Source organism: Ovis aries, chromosome X (genome assembly GCF_016772045.2).
Source record: "Ovis aries strain OAR_USU_Benz2616 breed Rambouillet chromosome X, ARS-UI_Ramb_v3.0, whole genome shotgun sequence".
Classification (NCBI taxonomy): domain Eukaryota; kingdom Metazoa; phylum Chordata; class Mammalia; order Artiodactyla; family Bovidae; genus Ovis; species Ovis aries.
This window is the reverse complement of record NC_056080.1, coordinates 123,240,552-123,263,649: the sequence shown is the minus strand read 5'-3', so window position 1 is coordinate 123,263,649 and position 23,098 is coordinate 123,240,552. Positions and strand designations below refer to the sequence as shown.

The 23,098-nt window shown below is 36.6% G+C and overlaps 1 protein-coding gene across 8 annotated transcripts in view; it reads left to right on the top strand.

Moving 5' to 3' along the window:
* ALG13 (ALG13 UDP-N-acetylglucosaminyltransferase subunit) overlaps positions 1–18,598 on the top strand; it is a 79,725-nt gene extending 61,127 nt beyond the window's left edge. For all 8 annotated transcript variants that reach the window (XM_060408430.1, XM_042242413.2, XM_015105087.4 and 5 more), the window contains 4 exons: positions 6,251–6,439; positions 9,924–9,964; positions 11,880–12,060; positions 17,676–18,598. In XM_060408430.1, the coding sequence (XP_060264413.1) occupies positions 6,251–6,439; positions 9,924–9,964; positions 11,880–12,060; positions 17,676–17,938 (674 nt within the window). In that variant the 3' untranslated portion in view covers positions 17,939–18,598. The remainder of the gene's footprint in view (positions 1–6,250; positions 6,440–9,923; positions 9,965–11,879; positions 12,061–17,675) is intronic.
* Positions 18,599–23,098: the final 4,500 nt, after the last annotated feature.

Sequence of the window (23,098 nt, the reverse complement as noted above, 5' to 3'; positions counted from 1 at the left end):
ATTGTAATACCCCATTTATGTAGAATAATTGAAATCTATTCTGTAAATTCCAGATTTGTGTTTTTTGTCAGTCAGTCAGTTCAGTCGCTCAGTCATGTCCGACTCTTTGTGACCCCATGAATCACAGCACGCCAGGCCTCCCTGTCCATCACCAACTCCCAGAGTTCACTCAAACTCATGTCTATCGAGTTGGTGATGCCATCAAGCCATCTCATCCTCTGTCATCCCCTTCTCCTCCTGCCCCCAATCCTTCCCAGCATCAGAGTCTTTTCTAATAAGTCAACTCTTCGCATGAGGTAGCCAAAGTATCGGAGTTTCAGCTTCAGCATCAGTCCTTCCAATGAACACCCAGGACTGATCTCCTTTAGGATGGACTGGTTGGATCTCCTTGCAGTCCAAGGGACTCTCAAGAGTCTTCTCCAACACCACAGTTCAAAAGCATCAATTCTTTGGTGCTCAGCTTTCTTCACAGTCCAACTCTCACATCCGTACATGACCACAGGAAAAACCATAGCCTTGACTAGATGGACCTTTGTTGGCAAAGTAATGTCTCCACTTTTCGATATGCTATCGAGGTTGGTCATAACTTTCCTTCCAAGGAGTAAGCGTCTTTTAATTTCATGGCTGCAATCACCATCTGCAGTGATTTTGGAGCCCCCCAAAATAAAGTCTGACACTGTTTCCACATCTATTTGCCATGAAGTGATGGGACCGGATGCCATGATCTTCGTTTTCTGAATGTTGAGCTTTAAGCCAACTTTTTCACTCTCCTCATTCACTTTCATCAAGAGGCTTTTAGTTCCTCTTCACTTTGCATTTCTAAAAAGGTATGCTGCCTTTGTTTTACTTTTTTTGTGTCTCTTGTAAACCACAGCTATAACTCTAATAGGTAATGAGTGCTTTTTAGTTGTTCTTTATCATTCCTGTCAGTCCTCTAGATAAAATTCATGTTTCCCCTTGTTCTTCACGTGTGTCTGTCTGGCAGCCCCATCCCATCTTCCTTTAAGTCACTTCTTACCTGCCAGGTAACTAGATGCTATGATTGCTTTTATTATGAGTGTCTTCATAGGCATTAAATCCTGTTAACTGATTTTTTTGGTAACTGTTTCCAAGTATTTTGCCAGGGCCAGAACTAGTGACTCACTTGCTTTGGGTGCAAAATTTAAGGGAGTGTTAAAAAAAACACATAGCAGTCAAGATAAATAACACTTTAATGTACTATATGAAAAAAGATTAATGCAAAAAAAAAGAATCCTTGATACACAAAGTATCAAAAATTTTTAAAAAGACAAGAACTCTCGGCCAGACTTAGGATGAGGTGAGTGAGGCAATCACTCTTGGGGTCATGCAAGTGCAAGCTTGGATCCTGTCTTTTAGAATTTTTTTATTTTATTCATCATGGATTGTTTTTTATTTTAATTTGGTGGCCCTTTAAATTTTGTACCTCACTGCACTTTGGTCCTGGCCCTGCCCATTGATCTCTAGAGAATCCAAATCTTCATGTTCTCTTCTGAAATGTCCTGAAGCAGCCTGCAGCTGCTCGGACAAGTAAATAAACTTTCTGAATGCATTTCATTGGTTTTCATTCACATTTTAGAAAAGTTTGCTTCCATTTTTCTGGATCCCTTCTTTGAACTATACCTGTTAAGCCTCTTTGGAGCCCCAGTAAATCTATGGATGAGATACTCATGCATCTCTAGAGCAACTGAAAGTTTTAAAAGTTCTTTCTTATGGAGTATATTATAGTATGCATTTTAAAATAAAGGTGAGTTCAGACAAAATAACCACCAAATTTCTTCTATCCTTGATTCTCTCAGGCCCATGAGAACTTATTTAGCTACTCGTATGTCTAGTAGTTGGTTTTTACCTTGTAATCATAATCACTTCTACTTTTTTTAGCTAATTGAACTCATTTCAGTTGCTTTTTTTGAAAAAAATATGGTGTTATTTGAGTGCTAATCTAGAAGAAATGAGTGAGGCTTTGTGGAAGCCATTATTTTATAGAAAACAAACCATAAAGTCCTTAGAGCATTTGGAGATGTTCTAAAAATTAAATTCCTCTTCTAAAACTATAAAAGTGGAGATTTCTACATGCATGACAAAACTCCAAAATCAAGTTATTTGAACAATTTTTTAAAATGTACTGTTTAATTTAGATACAGTAAAATTCATTTTTAGTGCCCTGTTCTATGAGTTTTAACAATGCATTGTACAACCACCACCAAAACCAAGAGAGAACAGTTTCATTGCCCCCAAAAGAGTTAGTTATCAAGTTTTAATCACCCCAAGACTTACATTTCCTTTTACTGTTGGCCTGTAGCTATATAGAGGTTATATTGCTGCTGTTGTTAAGTCACTAGGTCCTGTCCAAATCTTTGTGACCCTATGGACTGCAGCACGCCAGGCTTCCCTGTCCTTCACTATCTCCCAGAGTTTGCTCTAATCCATGTCCATTGAGTCAGTGATGCTATCTAACCATCTTATCCTCTGCCACCCTCCTTTCTTTTTGCCTTCCGTCTTTGCCTGCATCAGGGACTTTTCCAGTGAGTTGGCTCTTTGCATCAGGTGGCAAAAGAACTGGAGCTTCAACCTCAGTCCTTCCAACAAATATTCAGGGTTGATTTCCTTTAGGATTGACTGGTTTGATCTCCTTGCTGTCCAAGGGACTCTTGGGAGTCTTCTCCAGCACCACAGTTCAAAAGCATCAATTCTTTGGTGCTCAGCCTTCTATATCATCCAACTCTTAACATCCGTACATGACTACTGGAAAAACCATAGTTTTGACTAAATGAACCTTTGTTGGCAAAGTGACGTCTCTGCTTTTTTAATATGCTGTCTATATTTGTTAATAGCTTTTCTTCCAAGGAACAAGTGTCTTTTAATTTCATGGTTGTGCTCACCATTCACAGTGATTTTGGAGTCAAAGAAAGATCTCTCACCATTTCCATTGTTCCCCCATCTATTTGCGATGAAATGATGGGACTGAATTCCTTGGTCTTAGTGTTTTGAATGTTGAGTTTTAAGCCAGCTTTTTCACTCTCCTCTTTAACCCTTCCCTAGAGGCTCTTCAAGCTTCCCCAGTGGCTCAGATGGTAAAGTGTCTGCCTGCAATGCGGGAGACCTAGGTTTGATGCCTGGGTTGGGAAGATCCCCAGAGAAGGAAATGGCGACCCACTCCACTACTCTTGCCTGCAAAATGCCATGGATGGAGGAGCCTGATGGGCTACAGTCCATGGGGTCGCAGAGTCAGACGTGACTGAGTGACTTCACTCACTCACTCATCTGCATATCTGAGGTTCTTGATATTTCTCCCAGTAATCTTGATTCCTGCTTGTGATTCATCCCAGCCAGCATTTCACTTGATGTACTCCACATATAAGTTATATAAACAAGGTGACAGTATACAGCCTTGTCTTTCTCCTTTCCCAAGTTTGAACCAGTTCATGGTTCATGTAAGGTTCTGACTATTGCTTCTTGACCCACATACAGGTTTCTCAGGAGACAGATAAGGTGGTCTGGTATTCCCATCTCTTAAGTATTTTCCACAGTTGTGATTCACACATTCAAGGATTTAGTGTAGTCAGTGAAGCAGAAGTAGATGTTTTTCTGGAACTCTGTTGCTTTCTCCATTATCCAGTGAATGTTGGCAATTTGATATCTGGTTCCCCTGCCTCTTTGAAACCCAACTTGCACATCTCACTTCACATACTCCTGAAGCCTAGCTTGAAGGATTTTGAGCATAACCTTGCTAGCATGTGAAATGAACACAGTTGTTCTATGGTTTGAACATTCTTTGGCATTGCCTTTCTTTGGGATTGGAATGAAAACTGACCTTTTCCAGTCCTATGGCCACTGTTGAGTTTTTCAAATTTGCTGGCATATTGAGTGCAGCACTTTCACAGCATCATCTTTTAGGATTTGAAATAGCTCAGGTGGAATTCCATCACCTCCACTAACTTTGTTTGTAGTAATGCTTCCTAAGGCCCACTTGACTTCACACTGCAGGATATCTGGCTCTAGGTGAGGGAATACACCATCGTGGTTATACAAGTCCTTAAGACCTTTTTAAATAGCTCTTCTCTGTATTATTGCCACCTCTTCTTAGTCTCTTCTGCTTCTGTTAGGTCCTGTTTCTGTCAGGAAACTGTTTATGTTCTTTATTGTGCCCATCCTTGCATGAACTATTCCTATGATATCTCCGGTTTTCTTGAAGAGATCTCAGTCTTTCCTATTTTGTTGTTTTCATCTACTACTTTGCATTGTTCATTTAAGAAGGCCTTCTTATCTCTCATTGCTATACTATGGAACACTGCATTCGGTTGGATATATCTTTCCCTTTCTCCCTTGCTTTTTGCTTCTCTTCTTTCCTCAGCTATCTGTAAAGCCTCCTCAGACAGCCATTTTCCTTTCTTCCATTTCTTTTTTCTTTGGGATGGTTTTTGTCACTGCCTCCTGTGCAGTGTAGCCTCCATTCATAATTCTTTGGGCACTCTTGTCTACCAGATCTAATCCCTTGAATCTATTCATCACCTCCACTGTATAATCATAAGGGACTTGATTTAGGTATTATTTGAATGGCCTAGTGGTTTTCCTTTCTTCAGTTTAATCCTGAATTTTTCAATAAGCAGTTCATGATCTGAGCTACAGTCAGTTCCAAGTCTTATTTTTGCTGAATATGTAGAGCTTCTCCATTTTCAACTGCAAAGAATATAATCAGTCTGATTTTGGTATTGACCATTTGGTGATGTTCATGTGTAGAGTCATCTCTTGTGTTGTTAGAAAAGGTTGTTTGCTATGACCAGTGTGTTCTCGTGACAAAACTCTGTTAGCCTTTGCCTTGCTTCATTTTATACTTCAAGGCCAAACTTGCCTGTTAACACCAGGTATCTCTTGACTTCCTACTTTTGCATTGCAGTCTCCCATGATGAAAAGGACACCTGTTTTTGGTGTTAGTTCTAGAAGGTCCTACAGGGATTACTTCTGATACTTGGCCTTAAATTCCTTTTGCTAAATTACCAGAATAACAATTTCAGCTTATGTGGACAACACTTATACTAAATTAAGTGTTCTAAAACTCTGAATTTAAACCTTTATTGACTACTGAGCCTAAACTTTCTATAGTTCTGAGGGTTAAAATTATAATACAGGTAACACAGTGATATGGAAAAGGTGATGGCACCCCACTCCAGTACTCTTGCCTGGAAAATCCCATGGACGGAGGAGCCTGGTAGGCTGCAGTCCATGGGGTCATGAAGAGTTGGACATGACTGAGTGACTTCACTTTCATGCATTGGAGAAGGAAATGGCAACCCACTCCAGTGTTCTTGCCTGGAGAATCCCAGGGATGGGGGAGCCTGGTGGGCTGCCGTCTTTGGGGTCGCACAGAGTCAGATACGACTGAAGCGACTTAGCAGCAGCCGCAACACAGTGATAAAATTTAGTACTTGAATTTCTAAGTCAGCTAAGATGTTCAATTAAACTTGAAAGGTTGTATCAATAATCTTTCAAAAAAATTTAACAGATTTATCTAACGTATATATATATATATGGAGATATTTATTTTTACTAGGTTGGAGCTTCATTGTTTTTTTTATCATCATAGGGGAATGTATTGATATTTAAACAAAATTGTATTTAAATTTCTTATGTCAAAAACTGTGAAACTCCTAAATGAATCTTGTTTTTAAACTATAGTAACAGTTACAGAAAATTAAAGAAAATAAGGTGGTTTCATGTAGCCTGTTTCAGATTCTGTAGGTCATCACAAATGGAACTGTTATGATTTAGAGTTCTCTATATTCCTTTGATACTACCAAGTAGAAATCTTCAAGGATTGCTTAAATTTGTAATCTGTGCAATTTAGCCTCTCCTATTAGTGTTTACATCTTGTGATTTTGCAGATGGTTGAAAACATCCTTAACTTTGTATTAAGCTAGGTAAAATTTTTGCCTTAATAGTATTTATGTACCTGTTTAAAATCTTAGTAGTCAAACCTTGTAGCTTCCAGTTTTCATTTTTCCTTTTAATGTGAAGTAATTTCCTTAACTCACAATAACCTATATTGAACTCATTTTCAGTTGGCATGTCTAAAAGAATATGGACAGTTTACCTTCTGAGTTTTTGTTTTTAAGCCAAACCATAAGACTTAGAGAGTTGCTTGTTGAAATTGAGAACACAAAAGACATAGATTAGCTACTGCTTATAAGGTGTTACAGTTGTGGCATCCCTACTTTGTTTGTTTCTTTTGTAGTGATTGCTTCACCATCGTATCCATACCTCTCTGCTCCTATTCCTGCTGCTGCTGCCCCTCTACCACCTCCACCTCCTCCATTACCACCACCAACTCCTCCTTCTCCTCTTGAGGTAGGAGAGGCTTCAAACTTAGCACTGCCACCTCCACCTTATTCCTGTGATCCAAGTGGCAGTGATCTGCCTCAAGGTAAGTAGATTTGACAGTTAGGTGAGGGTTATTTAGGTCTGTTTTTCTCTTTTTAATTTTAGAGCATATCTCTCTTTGGTTGATCAATGAGGGTAGGGTGGGGGGACCAAAAGGAAACTGAGAGCAGTGCTGGGGAAATGACTAAGGAAAGGAGCAACTGGAAGCTGAGAATATCTTTTGCATCATCGAGAAGAGGATGATTGAGCTGACTCATGCTGCTTTTCTAAGGTAGCTACATGTCTGCCCTAAAGAAGATTTGCAGCTGGGTATCTATTCTCAACTATTTTTCTTGGAAAGTAGGAGTTGATAACAAAATTTTCTCCATTTCTTTTATTTAATGCCCACACAAGTACATGAAATTATTGCATTATTGATATTTAGGATTCCAACTGAATTTTGAGGAATTGGAAAAGGTTTTTGGGAGAGGAGTTGCTGGGGAGGTCTGGTCTGCCTTGAATTTCCTTTATTAAACAAAGGATAGCTTTCCATTGGAAGTTTGTTATTACCCCTCAGTGTATCCCAAGAGAATCGTAATTGAAAGTTGTTTGTAGCTTATTTATACTTTCTTTTCTTTTCTTTTTTGATGTAACTTTCCATTGATTCTTTTAACTGCTTCTCTGTTTTATTTTGTTTGTTTTTTCAGCCCCTAAGGTAGTCTTCAAGATCTTCAACTTCATTCTGTTCTTTTTCTCTTCCTTAAAAGTTGATATCAACTTTTATGTAGATGATTTCTAAATCTGTCTGGCCTTGGCCTCTACTTACTTGCTAGACAGTTTCATTTGGCTTTCTTTCTTTTATTTCAGATTCACTCTGTAATAAAATTCATCTTTATCTCCCTTCTTTCTTCTCTTTATGCTGTGTAAAACATTGACTCTTCTTGGTTTTCTATTTTGTTAATAATGTATCATTTCCACCTAATTCACCCAGAATCTAAACTCTGATCCCTTTACTCCTCTCCTTTCACCTACCTACCCTTGACCAAGATCTTCTCAGCACATAATGCTGATTATTGCATTTTCTAACATTTTGAGAATGTTTAAATATAAATTTGAATTTTAAAATGAATATTCATATATCTACCACCTATATTCCTTTGTAAACATTTAACTATACTTGCATTACTATATATTTCTGTTTTTTCCTCCATCCATCTCTCTGTCCATCAGTTAATCCATCTTTTCAAAGATGGATTTCAAAATAAGTTGTAGACATCATTCTTCCCCATAAAAACTTCAGCATACGTATCATTTACTAGAGTTTGGATCTATTTTTCTTTTGATGTGATGTCTACTTATAATGAAATGAGCAAAACTTACGTGTACACTTGCTGAGTTTTGACAAATGAGTATGTGCAATTGTATAACCCAAATACCCATCAAGGTATAGAACATCATTATCCACAAAGTTCCCTCATTCCCCTTTCCAGTCATTCCCCACCCCTATCTCTACTTCCCCTTAGAGATAATCACTATTCTGATATTTTTCTTCCATAGTTTTACCTGTTTTAAAATTTCTTGTGAATATAATCATGCAATATGTACTCTTTATGAATGGTTTCTTAAACTCAATGCAGTGTTTTTGAGATTCTTCCATGTTGCTTCATATATCAGTAGTCTGTGTTGCTAAGTAGTATTTCATTGTATAGGTATTCCACAGTTTGTCCATTCTCCTGTTGAGGGACACCTGGACTATTTCTAATTTGGGTCTGTTATGTATAAAGCTGCTATGAATATGCTTGTAAAAGTCTTTGTGAACATGTGTTTTCATTTCCCTTGGGCAGATACCTAGGAGTGAAATTTATGGCTTATAGATAAGTGTGTGTTTAGTTTTATAAGAGCCTGCTGGTCAGTCCAAACTTGTACCTTATCTCCTACTTTTACAAGAACTCTATGCACCTGGTTTTCTACTTCTAAGTCTTTTCTAACATGGTGAACCTACTCACATTCTTCCCCAACCCCCACTCTTCCATATAATTTCCTATTTAAATCCTATCATTTTCATGATCCCACCCCAATTACATTTCAAAGTGATGTTTTTCAGTTCTTATAGTCCTTGCCTGCCATTTTTTGACAGCTTGAGATATAATTCATACACCATACAAGTCATCCATGTAAAGTATATATAATTCAGTGCTTTTTAGTATATGCACAGATTTGTGCACCCATCACCACTGTCTAATTCCAGAACATTTTCATAACCCCAAAAGAAACCCTGTACCCATTAGCAGTTAGTCTTCATTTTCTCTGGCCCTGGCAACTACTGTTCTACTTTCCATCTCTAGATTTGCCTTTTCTGGACATACATTTCTGCCTATTCTGGAGTCGTATAATATGTGGTCTTTTGTAGGCAGACTTCTTTCACTTGGCATAGTGTTTTCAAGGTTCATCCACGTTGTAACATATGTCATTATTTCCTTCTTTTTTCAGCTGAGTAACAGTCCATTATATATAGACACACTTTATTTTATTATCTATTAGTTGATGGACATTTGGGTTGTTACTACATTTTTGCTATTGTGAATAATACTGGTATGTATTTTGTATGCAAATTTCATGTGGATGTATGTGAATACCAAGAGGTGGAATCCCATGCCATTTGTGGGTTTACTTCCTGCTATTATCTTTTCATATTCTTCAGCTTGAGTATTAGGCTTTTATACTGTACTCCCACATAATAGTCAGAATACAAGCTCATTCTTTTAAAGAGGCAGTAAATACGTTTGTATGTATTGGGAGTCTCCAACTTAAGAAGGGGAGGGGCTTTCTGAGAGTTTTAGTAAAACTCGTTATACTGATAAGAATATATGTGAATTCCAGATCAATCAGTAAAAATGCATTTAGAGCTATAATTGAAATGCTAAGGCTATTCCCTCTTCTCTCATACATCTAGTTTTTGTTTATTTATAGAAAATTTTAATTAAGTTCTATGTCTGGAGAAATTTTATCACCTTAGGGTATAATTTGAGTTACCTTGCTCATTGCCTCCTCTTTTTGGAGTTCTAGTGGTGGTATGTTTGTCATGTTAAATAAAAACAAGGTAGATTGTTTTAAACAGTGCTGGTTGTCTTAGTGGACATCACTGATCCTGGCATTCATAGATCATTAATTTGTACTGTGTCTTAGCTCCGAAGACCAGTATGATTGTTTTTGTAGTAGATTTGTATTAAAATTCTAGTCTTGAGACAAGCAAGAAAATGCCTTTATTACATTCTTTCTAAGTATCTGCATAGTAGTATTCCTGTAACATCTACCTAATATTAAGAGTAGAATTTAAATATGTATTTCTTGATTAAACCTTCAGTTAGAACATGATCTTAGTGGTAGGTAAATGGTCATTTACTATAAGGTAGGATTGAGGGTAGTGTTGATGTGGGAAGACTACATTTGTTGTATATACATTAATAGTCGAAGAGAAGAGCTCTTTAAGTGGTAAGTTTTAATTTTCTATGTCATCTAGTCACTAAAATGTAAATATTTAATTTTAGATACAAAAGTTTTGCAGTACTATTTCAATCTGGGATTACAGGTAAGAGTCCTATTAAAATTGCTTTGATTTAGAAAAAGCTCTCTTAAAAATGTAAGCTGTTTTGATAATCAGACTCTTGAACCTTAAAACCCAAGAATACTTTGAGTGACCTAAAAGGTTTATTTCTGTCTTTATATCTCTGAAGGTGACCCAGGCCAATTTTGTACTTTAACCTCCTAGTGCTTCAGCTTTTCTTATAAAATAGTTGTTAAATTGTTGTGAATGGTGTCTCTATGCAGTACAACTTTAGCATATATTGGCTTCCATGTTTAACATCATATGCTGACTATTCACTATGTTTTTCTTTCTCAAATGGATTATTCTATTTACTTAAAACATTTTTGTGGCTATTTCTGTATTTTACGTGAAAAGTAATTAGACTAAGTCAAAGACATTTAAAGAACTATTATTTTTAAAGCACTTGTGTTCATAGATACTTGCCAAAAACTGATTTTTACCACTTCCCTGAGTTGTAGAAAGGGAATATTGACAAATATCTTAATAACACTGAAAGGTATCTCTGATATCAGGTAAGAGCTCTTTTACTTTATTCTTTCAGGGATCATTTCCCCCTAAAATACACTTCTGATAAAATAAGATGGCATATTTTCTGAAAAAGAATGATGCATCTTCAAATTTGGCCAATGATATACTAAATTAAATAGTCTCCTGGATAATACTCAGATTAGTTTGTGTTTTCCAAGATACTGATTTCCCTAAAACCTTGAACATATCATTTCCAAGAAACTGTCTTCCCCGATAGGCACACATTTATAATTTAAGGGTAATGGAGTGGATTTTTGTTCTTGAGACTATATTTCCTAAATGCAGTTTCAAGAATTGGAGAAATAAAAATGCTTGCCCCTTCAGTTATGTTTATTATAGTCACATGTGGAAACAAAGCAGAGGCAGTTTTATTATTTATTTATTTTTAGTATTTTTAAGTATAGTTGCTGTACAATATTATATATTACGGGTGTACAGTATAGTGATGCACAGTTTTTAAAGGTTATGCTCCATTTATAGTTATTATAAAATATTGACTATGTTCCCTGTGTTGTATAGTCTCCTACATTTTGTTGTTGTTATTCTTTGGTCGCTAAGCCATGTCCTATTCTTTTGCGACCCCATAGACTGTAGCCTGCCTGGCTCCTCTGCCCATGGGATTTCCCAGGCAAGAACTCTGAAGTGGGGTGCCATTTCCTTCTCCAGGGGATCTTCCTGACACAGAGATTGAACCCACATCTCCTGCATTGCAAGCAGATTCTTATGTACAATAGATATTTTAATATTTTCTCATATTAAAAGTAATAGCTTTCATTATGGAGCATATGGAAAACACTAATGTGTAAAGAAAACTGAAATCACTTGTGTAATCAATGTACACTTTGATATATTTCCAATCAATGTACACTTTGATATATTTCCTTACAGCTTATTTCATAAAATATGGACTAGGCTAAGTAGGTTTGTAAATTTTTTAAGTTAAACAATATGGACACTTTTATTTTGATGCCATGATTGTTTTATTGCCTGTATTGTGTTACATCATGGCTGTATCATAATGCACTCTAGTTTCTTATTGCTGAATATTTAGGCTGTTAATTTTTTTGCCTTTAAAAATAATGCTATAACAAATATCTTTGTATACAAACCATTGTGTACATCTCTAATTTCCTTAGAGTGCTTTCCTTAAAGAATTCCTGGTCCAAATATGAAATACAAAGGCTGAGAAAGAGCTTAAAGTTGCTATAGAGAATAGATTTTCTAAATATCATGTCATTTATTTCAAAAGTCATTGTTATCTCACCTGAAAATCATGGCCTAGCTTTTTTTTTTACCTCAGTGAACAATGGTACTACTTTAAGAAAAGAAATAGTAAAGTGTTTTTTTTTTTTCCACTTTCTTGCCCAAGTGCTACCACCACAGCTACTGGCACTCCATGGTCTATGTGCCACAGATACAACAGCAGCAGCTTCATGCAGAGAATTATCCAGTCTATACTGAGCCGCCACCTCTAGTAGATCAAACCATTCCTCAGTTATACAGTGAGGTGGAGAGACAAGATGGCACACAGGCAGAAGTATCAGCAAATGGTAAGCATGTAGTGAGAAATTTTCTACAAGAAAGACAATTGAGTTTTATTGTGTGTAACAGTAATAGCCTTCAGATGTTATACTAGACCAACATTTCTTTAATTTATTTTACATAACCATGTAACTGTGTATTGCAACAAAAGTGTAGAAATAGGAAGTTCAGTTTAAACCTTTTCCTAAATTTGGTTCATTTAATCAGCTTTATTTTTTAAATTTTGCATACATATATATATGTATTTTTTTTTTGAGAAGTAAATGGCAACCCACTCCAATATTCTTGCCTGGAGAAGCCCATGGACAGAGGAGCCTGGTAAGCTATAGTCCATGGGGTTGCGAGAGTTGGACACGACTTAGTGACTAAACCACCCATATATATTTTTAATTGGAGGATAATTGCTTTACAATGCTGTGGTGGTCTCTTCCATACATCACTGTGGATCAGTCATAATTTTATATACATGTCTTCTCCCTCTTGAGCCTTCCCCCCTCCATTTCACCCCTCTGGGTCGTCAACTGAGCACCAGGCTGAGCTCCCTCTGTTATACAGCAGCTTCCCACTAGCTATCTATTTTACACATGATAGTGTGTATATGTCAATGCTACTTTCTAAATTTGTCCTACCCTCTCCTTCCTCCCACTGTGTCCACCTGTCTGTTCTCTATGTCTACATCTGCATTGCTTCACTGTGAATAGGTTCATCAGTACTATTTTTTAGACTCCATATATATGCGTTAATATACTATATTTGTTCTTCTCTTTCTGACTTTCTTCACTGTGCATAAGAGGCTCTAGGTTCATCCACCTCACAACTGACTCTAATTTATTCTTTTATGGCTGAATAATGTGTACCATGGCTTTGTTATCCATTCATCCTACACCAGCATTTTTTAAAGCATGGTACATGAACCTCTTGGGGTCCCTTGGGACTCTTTCAAAGGATCCATGAGGCTAAAAGTATTCATTGTAATACATGGATTTTGTCTCTTTTGCTGTGTTAGATTTGCATTAAGGGTGCAAATATCAGTGTGGGTAGAATAGCTGGCACCTAAGCCCAAATCCAAGCAGGGGCACCAAACTGTGCTAGTAATCAGCATCTTCACACATGCTTGATATAAAAATGCCAGCTTTATTTGTGTTTGATCAAAGATGTTCTTATTTTACTACATTTTTAATATTTGAAAAATTGTATTTAATATTGTATATGACAAAATAGGAAGTATTCAGAAAGCTCTCTGCATATCTAAGTATGATAATTGACTTTAAAAGAAAATTATTTGTGAGCTTGAGTTTCGAGCTAAGCTAGCTGACTTTCATGGAACGCTATTTTTACTTGACAGAATGATAGACAAACTGTGGTTGTTCAGACTGGGGATCTGGCAGACATTTTCTCAGATGAACAACTAAGCCTGTAACTTCAAGAAGGGCAATGGATAGTATGTATTTTTGTCAAAGATAGAGATTCCAACTTCCAAATATAAGTTATCCAGAATTCCAATTTTTATCTAATAACCATGAGCTTGACAGCTTCTAATACATAATTATTTCTTTTAATAAAATAGGCGATGGGGGACTATTTATGATACAGTTTTTTTACATTGTATAGTGAAATGTGTCAACATGTGGGAGATCCGTATAACTTAGTGAAATAGTATTTTCACAATTACCATGTATAATCTTACCTGTGCATGATTTTGTAAAAGATGTCTGCAAGAAAAAGTGATGGATTTTAATGTTAACAAAGTATGAAAAGTCCACATTGCGACTGACCTCTCAGAAATCACCACTTAGCTAGTTTTGGTGTAGCATCAAAGAATATCTACAGTTATCTGAAAAGGCTAATTATTAAGACTTCTCTCTTTTCCAGCCACATATCTGTATGAGGCCAGATTTTCTTCATGTATTTCAACTAAATATATCATAATGCGTATGTGTGTTAAGTCGCTTCAGTCATGTCCAACGTTTTGCTATATGAGAGCCCACCAGACTCCTCTGTCCATGGCATTCTCCAGGCAAGAGTACTGAAGTGGATATATCGTAATAGATAAAATACAGAAGCAGATATGAGAATCCAGCTGTCTTCTATTAAGCCATACATTAGAGATTGCACAAGTGTAAAATAGTGCCACTGGTTTCACAGTTTTTTTTGAGGGGGCGAATAATACAGAGTTTTATGAAAAATGAGTTTAACATTGACTTATTTTTATGTGAAATAACATATTTAACTTAGTTTAATTCCTAATGGGATAAATATTGATAAATATAACCCACATAAGCAAAAGATATTTGAGATCCTAAATTTTTAAGAATGTAAAGGGATCCTGAGACCAAAGAGTTTGAGACCTCTGTGCCAGACCATAAGGATGCTTGCTTTTTCTATCAGTTTATAGTATAATATAGATCAGGAGGCATTTTGAAGGGTTTAGCATAGGATCTTTGGACTGCCCATCTTAGAATCAGCAGGAGGTAGAACAATGTATACTAACCTAACCAAATCTGCTTTCCATTCCAGCAGCTGCTGCTTGATGGATGTGATTTCTGCTAAGTTACCTAACCTCCTTAAGTCTGATTTTATGTAAAATGGGAAATAATATATTATATGACTTTCCAGACTTGTTATAAGAACTAAATGAAACCTTATATGTATAGATATACTGATCCTGTTGCATGTGAGGAATGTGAATTTTATTTCTCTCCTCCCTTTTCTGAAGGCATATTATAGTTTAGCATATTCAGTTCAGTTCAGTTTAGTCGCTCAGTAGTGTCCAACTCTTTGCGACCCCATGAATCGCAGCACGCCAGGCCTCCCTGTCCATCACCATCTCCCGGAGTTCATTCAGACTCACGTCCATCGAGTCCGTGATGCCATCCAGCCATCTCATCCTCGGTCGTCCCCTTCTCCTCCTGCCCCCAATCCCTCCCAGCATCAGAGTCTTTTCCAATGAGTCAGCTCTTCGCATGAGGTGGCCAAAGTACTGGAGCCTCAGCTTCAGCATCATTCCTTCCAAATAAATCCCAGGGTTGACCTCCTTCAGAATGGACTGGTTGGATCTGCTTGCAGTCCAAGGGACTCTCAAGAGTCTTCTCCAACACCACAGTTCAAAAGCATCAATTCTTTGGCGCTCAGCCTTCTTCACAGTCCAACTCTCACATCCATGCATGACCACAGGAAAAACCATAGCCTTGATTGGACGGACCTTAGTCGGCAAAGTAATGTCTCTGCTTTTGAATATGATATCTAGGTTGGTCATCACTTTCCTTCCAAGGAGTAAGTGTCTTTTAATTTCATGGCTGCAGTCACTATCTGCAGTGATTTTGGAGCCCCCCCAAAAATAAAGTCTGACACTGTTTCCACTGTTTCCCCATCTATTTGCCATGAAGTGATGGGACCGGATACCATGATCTTCGTTTTCTGAATGTTGAGCTTTAAGCCAACTTTTTCACTCTCCTCTTTCACTTTCATCAAGAGACTTTTTAGTTCCTCTTCACTTTCTGCCATAAGGGTGGTGTCATCTGCATATCTGAGGTTATTGATATTTCTCCTGGCAATCTTGATTCCAGCTTGTGCTTCTTCCAGCCCAGTGTTTCTCATGATGTACTCTGCATATAAGTTAAAGAAGCAGGGTGACAATATACAGCCTTGACGTACTCCTTTTCCTGTTTGGAACCAGTCTGTTGTTCCATGTCTAGTTCTAACTGTTGCTTCCTGACCTGCATACAGATTTCTCAAGAGGCAGGTCAGGTGGTCTGATATTCCCATCTCTTTCAGAATTTTCCACAGTTTACTGTGATCCACACAGTCAAAGGCTTTGGCATAGTCAATAAAGCAGAAGTAGATGTTTTTCTGGAACTCTCTTGCTTTTTCCATGATCCAGCGGATGTTGGCAATTTGTTCTCTGGTTCCTCTGCCTTTTCTAAAACCAGCTTGAACATCAGGGAGTTCATGGTTCATGTATTGCTGAAGCCTGGCTTGGAGAATTTTGAACATTACTTTACTAGCCTGTGAGATGAGTGCAATTGTGCGGTAGTTTGAGCATTCTTTGGCATTGCCCTTCTTTGGAATTGGAATGAAAACTGACCTTTACCAGTCCTGTGGCCACTGCTGAGTTTTCCAAATTTGCTGGCATATTGAGTGCAGCACTTTCACAGCATCATCTTTCAGGATTTGAAACAGCTCAACTGGAATTCCATCACCTCCACTAGCTTTGTTCATAGTGATGCTTTCTAAGGCCCACTTGACTTCACATTCCAAGATGTCTGGCTCTAGATTAGTGATCACATCATGATTATCTTGGTCATGAAGATCTTTTTTGTACAGTTCTTCCATGTATTCTTGCCACCTCTTCTTAATATCTTCTGCTTCTGTTAGGTCCAGACCATTTCTGTCCTTTATTGAGCCCATCTTTGCATGAAATGTTCCCTTGGTATCTCTAATTTTCTTGATGAGATCTCTAGTCTTTCCCATTATGTTGTCTTCCTCTGTTTCTTTGCATTGATCACTGAAGAAGGCTTTCTTTTCTTTTCTTGCTATTCTTTGGAACGCTGCATTCAGATGCTTATATCTTTCCTTTTCTCTTTTGCTTTTTGCCCCTCTTCTTTTCACAGCTATTTGTAAGGCCTCCCCAGACAGCCATTTTGCTTTTTTGCATTTCTTTTCCGTGAGGATGGTCTCAATCCCTGTCTCCCGTACAGTGTCACGAACCTCATTCCATAGTTCATCAGGCACTCTATCTATCAGATCTAGGCCCTTAAGTCTATTTCTCACTTCCACTGTATAATCATAAGGGGTTTGATTTAAGTCATACTATTAGGACTATAAAATCTCATCCCTCATGTGGTGGTATGATATGCTCCATGGTAATACAAATTAAAATATCAACTATTATTGCCTTTTTGTTCCATGTACCTTTTATAGAGCTATTTTTATTGTAGTAAACATGAGACAGTGCCTGTCTTAATTTCACAAAACGACGTTAAGATACCCCAAGTAATAAAGGAATCCATTAAAAAAAACATTTATATAGTCACTATAATTGCAGAACAGCATATGTTTATTTCCACTAAAACTGATGCAGTGGAAGTGCTATAAAATTAAAATGATGCTAGCATGTTAATGACATTCAAGAGATAACTCTTAAATTTTTGGAATGCTTTTCAGAATTTTACCTTTAAGTACAGACAAGACTGTAACAACACTTGAATTTTTAATTGCTAAAATAATACAAAATGGTTATTTGGGTGATATGTGTCATATGGAAAAAAATATTTTATAATTCTGACCAACTCTTTTAATAACTTAATTGACAAAAATGACTCGAGAATGTTTGTGTATTTTGTCTGTTGATAACTAAACTCTTCCCAAAAAGGTAGCTGTCTCTATGTAGAGTACATTTGATATATTTTATATACATATGTATTTAATTTTAATTAGAAAATTTTTATATTTTAGTAGTCTGTTTTAGTCACTAATGTTCATATCTAAAGTGTTCCTCCTACAATTGTAGGATCTTTTCTTAGAGTTAATGCTAAATTTCATTTTTACCTCAAGAATATCTATTTATGTTGATGTTTAGTGAATCTTTGTATATGAAGTGTACTGTGTGCTTTCTTTGTTTCAGGTACTTTTCCAAATGCTGACCCTGCATCTGTCCCTCATGGAGCAGTCTATTATCCAGTGATGTCAGATCTGTATGGGCAGCCACCTTTGCCAGGTTTTGATTCCTGCCTTCCTGTTGTGCCAGATTATCCCTATGTTGCTCCCTGGCATCCAGTTGGTGCAGCGTATGGTGGTTCTCCGCAAATTCATGGTGCTATGAATCCTGGGCCACTTGGCTATATTGCTGCCCCTCCAGCTTCTCATTATGTACCTCAGAATATGTAAGATTCAGCAGTATGAAGTATTGCACTGCCATCTTTCTTGCTATTTTGGCTTTAAAAAGTGTTTTATGTTAGTGTTTAAGTGATTTAGGGTGGTTAGAGTGGTTACTATTATATCTGTCTTTAAGATTATTTTATCTTTTGATTTAAAATAGTACTTTAAAATAAAGGAGTATTTCTTTGGGTTGTGAATAACGAAATTGAGATGAATGTACAACTAGCCCCATATTTGAGCACATTTCATTGTATTCAGCTGCTTTCCTGTCAGCCAGCTTGTCAGCTTTATATTAGCTGATTGTACCAATTGATAAAAGGAATAAATCATACGAACTGTTTCCTTGGTTCAGATGTCACACATCATATTAAACAATGCAAAATTGGAAAGCCTTCTACTTTTTTCTAGAAAATGAAGCAAAACCAAGAGCATTTGCCTCTGGGTAACTAAATAATATTAAAAGAGAGAGCTCTTCAGGTTTCTTAAGAATCATCTGACCTGAGTTGCATTCTATGATATTAACCAGTTTTGAAGGCACATGGTGCTCTGCTTTAGATTTATCCCATATGCTATTGTTTAATATTGGATTTATGTGATTGTTTTACTGCACAGTATTGATGTCCTTTGCAGTTAGCAGTAAATAAAAATTAGCATTTAAAATTGCTAAAATGAGTGAGATGTTTTTCTCTTTTGCGTTTTCATGGAAGCAAAGAATACCAGATATTTGATTGTTTCCATATGTTTTCTCCTGGTATTTTGGTTGGCAAAAAGCATGAATTTATAGCATGAACTGGCAGGGTCAATTGAAATGCTATTTAATCTCAAGCTATTGCAATGCATACTATCATATCTAGTTCTTTTCTCTTGAGAATGTTCCTTTAAGTTGTGTTTCTGTTTTTCCTTTTTTAAATCTACTAATTCCCTCATGGAATTTTAATCTAGATTTACTTTCTCATTATTGGGTTCTTCAAATAGTTGTTGAATCTTTTTCTTAAATTAATTATTTTAATTGAAGGTTAATTACTTTACAATACTGTAGTGGTTTTTGCCATACATTGACATGAATCAGCCGTGGGTGTACATATGTTCCCCATCCTGAAGCCCCCCCCTCAACTCCCTCCCATTCCACCCCATCAGGGTCATCCCAGTACACTGGCCCTGAGCACTCTCTCTCATGCATTGAACCTGGACTTGTGATCTGTTTCACATATGGTAATATACATGTTTCAATGCTATTCTCTCAAATCATCCCACCCTAGCCTTCTCCCACAGAGTCCAAAAGTCTGTTCTTTACATCTGTGTCTCTTTTACTGTCTTGCATATAGGGTCATGGTTACCATCTATCTAAATTCCATATATATATGCGTTAATATACTCTATCGGTGTTTTTCTTTCTGGCATACTTCACTCTGTATAACAGGCTCACCTCATTAGAACTGATTCAAATGCATTCTTTTTAATAGCTGAGTAATATTCCACTGTGTATATGTACCACAGCTTTCTTATTCATTTGTCTGCCGATGGACATCTAGGTTGCCTCCATGTCCTGGCTATTGTAAACACTGCTGCGATGAACATTGGGGTACATGTGTCTCTTTCAGTTCTGGTTTACTCAGTGTGTATCCCCAGCAGTGGGATTGCTCAGTCATATGGCAGTTGTATTTCCAGTTTTTAAAGGAATCTCCACACTGTTCTCCATAGTGGCTGTACTAATTTGCATTCCCACCAACAGTATAAGAGGGTTCCCTTTTCTCTGCACCCTCTCTAGCATTTATTTTTTGTAGACTTTTTGATAGCAGCCATTCTGACTGGTGTGAGATGGTACCTCATTGTCGTTTTGATTTGCATTTCTCTGATAATGAGTGATGTTGAGCATCTTTTCATGTGTTTGTTAGCCATCTGTATGTCTTCTTTGGAGAAATGTCTGTTTAGTTCTTTGGCCCATATTTTGATTGGGTCGTTTATTTTTCTGGAATTGAGCTACATGAGCTGCTTGTATGTTTTTGAGATTAACTCTTTGTCAGTTGCTTCATTTGCTATTATTTTCTCCCATTCTGAATGCTGTCTTTTCACCTTGCTTATAGTTTCCTTGGTTGTACAAGAGCTTTTAAGTTTAATTAGGTCCCACTGGTTTACTTTTTCTTTTATTTCCATTGCTCTGGGAGATGGGTCATAGAGGATCCTGCTGTGATTTATGTCAGGGAGTGTTTTGCCTATGTTTTCCTCTAGGAGTTTTATAGTTTCTGGTCTTACATTTAGATCTTTAATCCATTTTGAATTTATTTTTGTGTATGGTGTTAGAAAGTGTTCTAGTTTCATTCTTCTACAAGTGGTTGACCAGTTTTCCCAGCACCACTTGTTAAAGAGATTGTCTTTTCTCCATTGTATATTCTTGCCTCCTTTGTCAAAGATAAGGTGTCCATAGGTGGGTGGATTTGTCTCTGGGCTTTCTATTTTCTTCCACTGATCTATATTTCTGTCTTTGTGCCAGTACCATACTGTCTTGATGACTGTGCCTTTGTAGTAGAGCCTGAAGTCAGGCAGGTTGATCCCTCCAGTTCCATTCTTCTTTCTCAAGATTGCTTTTGCTATTAGAGGTTTATTGTATTTCCATACAAATTGTGAAATTATTTGTTCTAGCTCTGTGAAAAATACCGTTGGTAGCTTGTTAGGGATTGCATTGAATCTACAGATTGCTTTGGGTAGTATACTCATTTTCACTATATTGATTTTTCCGATCCATGAACATGGTATATTTCTCCATCTATTAGTGTCATCTTTGATTTCTTTCACCAGTGTTTTATAGTTTTCTATATATAGGTCTTTTGTTTCTTTAGGTAGATATATTCCTAAGTATTTTATTCTTTTCATTGCAATGCTGAATGGAATTGTTTCCTTAATTTCTCTTTCTATTTTCTCACTATTAGTGTATAGGAATGCAAGGGATTTCTCTGTGTTGATTTTATATCCTGCAACTTTACTGTATTCATTGATTAGCTCTAGTAATTTTCTGGTGGAGTCTTTAGGGTTTTCTATGTAGAGGATCATGTCATCTGCAAACAGTGAGAGTTTTACTTCTTCTTTTCCAATTTAGATTCCTTTTATTTCTTTTTCTGCTCTGATTGCTGTGGCCGAAACTTCCAAAACTATGTTGAATAGTTGTGGTGAGAATGGGCACCCTTGTCTTGTTCCTGACTTTAGGGAAATGCTTTCAATTTTTCACCATTGAGGATAATGTTTTCTGTCAGTATATCATACATGGCTTTTATTATGTTGAGGTATGTTCCTTCTGTTCCTGCTTTCTGCAAGGCTTTTGTCATAAATGGATGTTGAATTTTGTCAAAGACTTTCTCTGCATCTATTGAGATAATCATATGGCTTTTATTTTTCAATTTGTTAATGTGGTGTATTACATTGATTGATTTGTGGATATTGAAGAATTCTTGCATCCCTGGAATAAAGCCCACTTGGTCATGATGTATGATTTTTTTAATGTGTTGTTGGATTCTGATTGCTAGAATTTTGTTAAGGATTTTTGCATCTATATTCATCAGTCATATTGGCCTGTAGTTTTCTTTTTTTGTGGCATCTTTGTCAGGTTTTGGTATTAGGGTGATGGTGGCCTCATAGAATGAGTTTGGAAGTTTACCTTCCTCTGAAGTTTTCTGGAAGAGTTTGAGTAGGATAGGTGTTAGCTCTTCTCTAAATTTTTGGTAGAATTCAGCTATGAAGCTGTCTGGTCCAGGGATTTTGTTTGCTGGATGATTTCTGATTACAGTTTTGATTTCTGTGCTTCTGATAGGTCTGTTAAGATTTTCTATTTCTTGTTGGTTCAGTTTTGGAAAGTTATACTTTTCTAAGAATGTGTCCATTTCTTCCAAGTTGTCCATTTTATTGGCATATAGTTGCTGATAGTAGTCTCTTATGATCCTTTGTATTTCTGTGTTGTCTGTTGTGATTTCTCCTTTTTTACTTCTAATTTTGTTAATTTGATTCTCCTCCCTTTTTTTCTTGATGAGTCTGTCTAATGGTTTGTCTATTTTATCTATCTTCTCAAAGAACCAGCTTTTAGCTTTGTTGATTTTTGCCATGTTTTTTCTTTTTCATTTATTTCTGCCCTAATTTTTTTTATTTCTTTCCTTCTACTAACCCTGGGGTTCTTCATTTTTTCTTTTTGGTGTAGAGTTAGGTTTTTTTATTTGACTTTTCTCTTGTTTCTTGAGGTAAGCTTGTATTGCTATGAACCTTCCCCTTAGCACTGCTTTTACTGAATCCCATAAGTTTATGTTGTTATGTTTTCATTTTCATTTGTTTCTATGCATATTTTGATTTCTTTTTGATTTTTTCTGTGATTTGTTGGTTATTCAGAAGTGTGTTGTTTAGCCTCCATATGTTTGTATTTTTAAGTTTTTTTCCTGTAGTTTACATCTAATCGTACCGCATTGTGATCAGCAAAGATGCTTGGAATGATTTCAATTATTTTGAGTTTACCAAGGCTAGATTTATGGCCCAGAATGTGATCTATCCTGAAGTTTCTGTGTGCACTTAAGAAAAAGGTGAAATTCATTGTTTTGGGGTGAAATGTCCTATAGGTATCAATTAGGTCTAACTGGTCCATTGTATCATTTAAAGTTTGTGTTTCCTTGCAAATTTTCTGTTTAGTTGATCTATCCATAGGTGTGAATAGGGTATTAAAGTCTCCCACTATTACTGTGTTACTGTTAATTTCCCCTTTCATACTTGTTAGCATTTGTCTTACTTATTGCAGTGCTCCTATGTTGGGTGAATATATATTTATAATTGTTATGTCTTCTTCTTGGATTCATTCTTTGATCATTATGTAGTGTCCTTCTTTGTCTCTTTTCATGGCCTTTATTTCAAAGTCTATTTTATCTGATATGAGTATTGCTACTCCTGCTTTCTTTTGGTCTCCATTTGTGTGAAATATCTTTTCCAGCCCTTCACTTTCAGTCTGTATGTGTCCCTTGTTTTGACGTGGGTCTCTCGTAGACAGCAGATACACGAGTTTTGTCTTTGTATCCATTCAGCCAGTCTTTGTCTTTTGGTTGGGGCATTCAACCCATTTACATTTAAGGTAATTATTGATAAGTATGATCCTGTTGCCATTTACTATGTTGTCTTGGGTTCAATTTTATACACCTTTTTTTG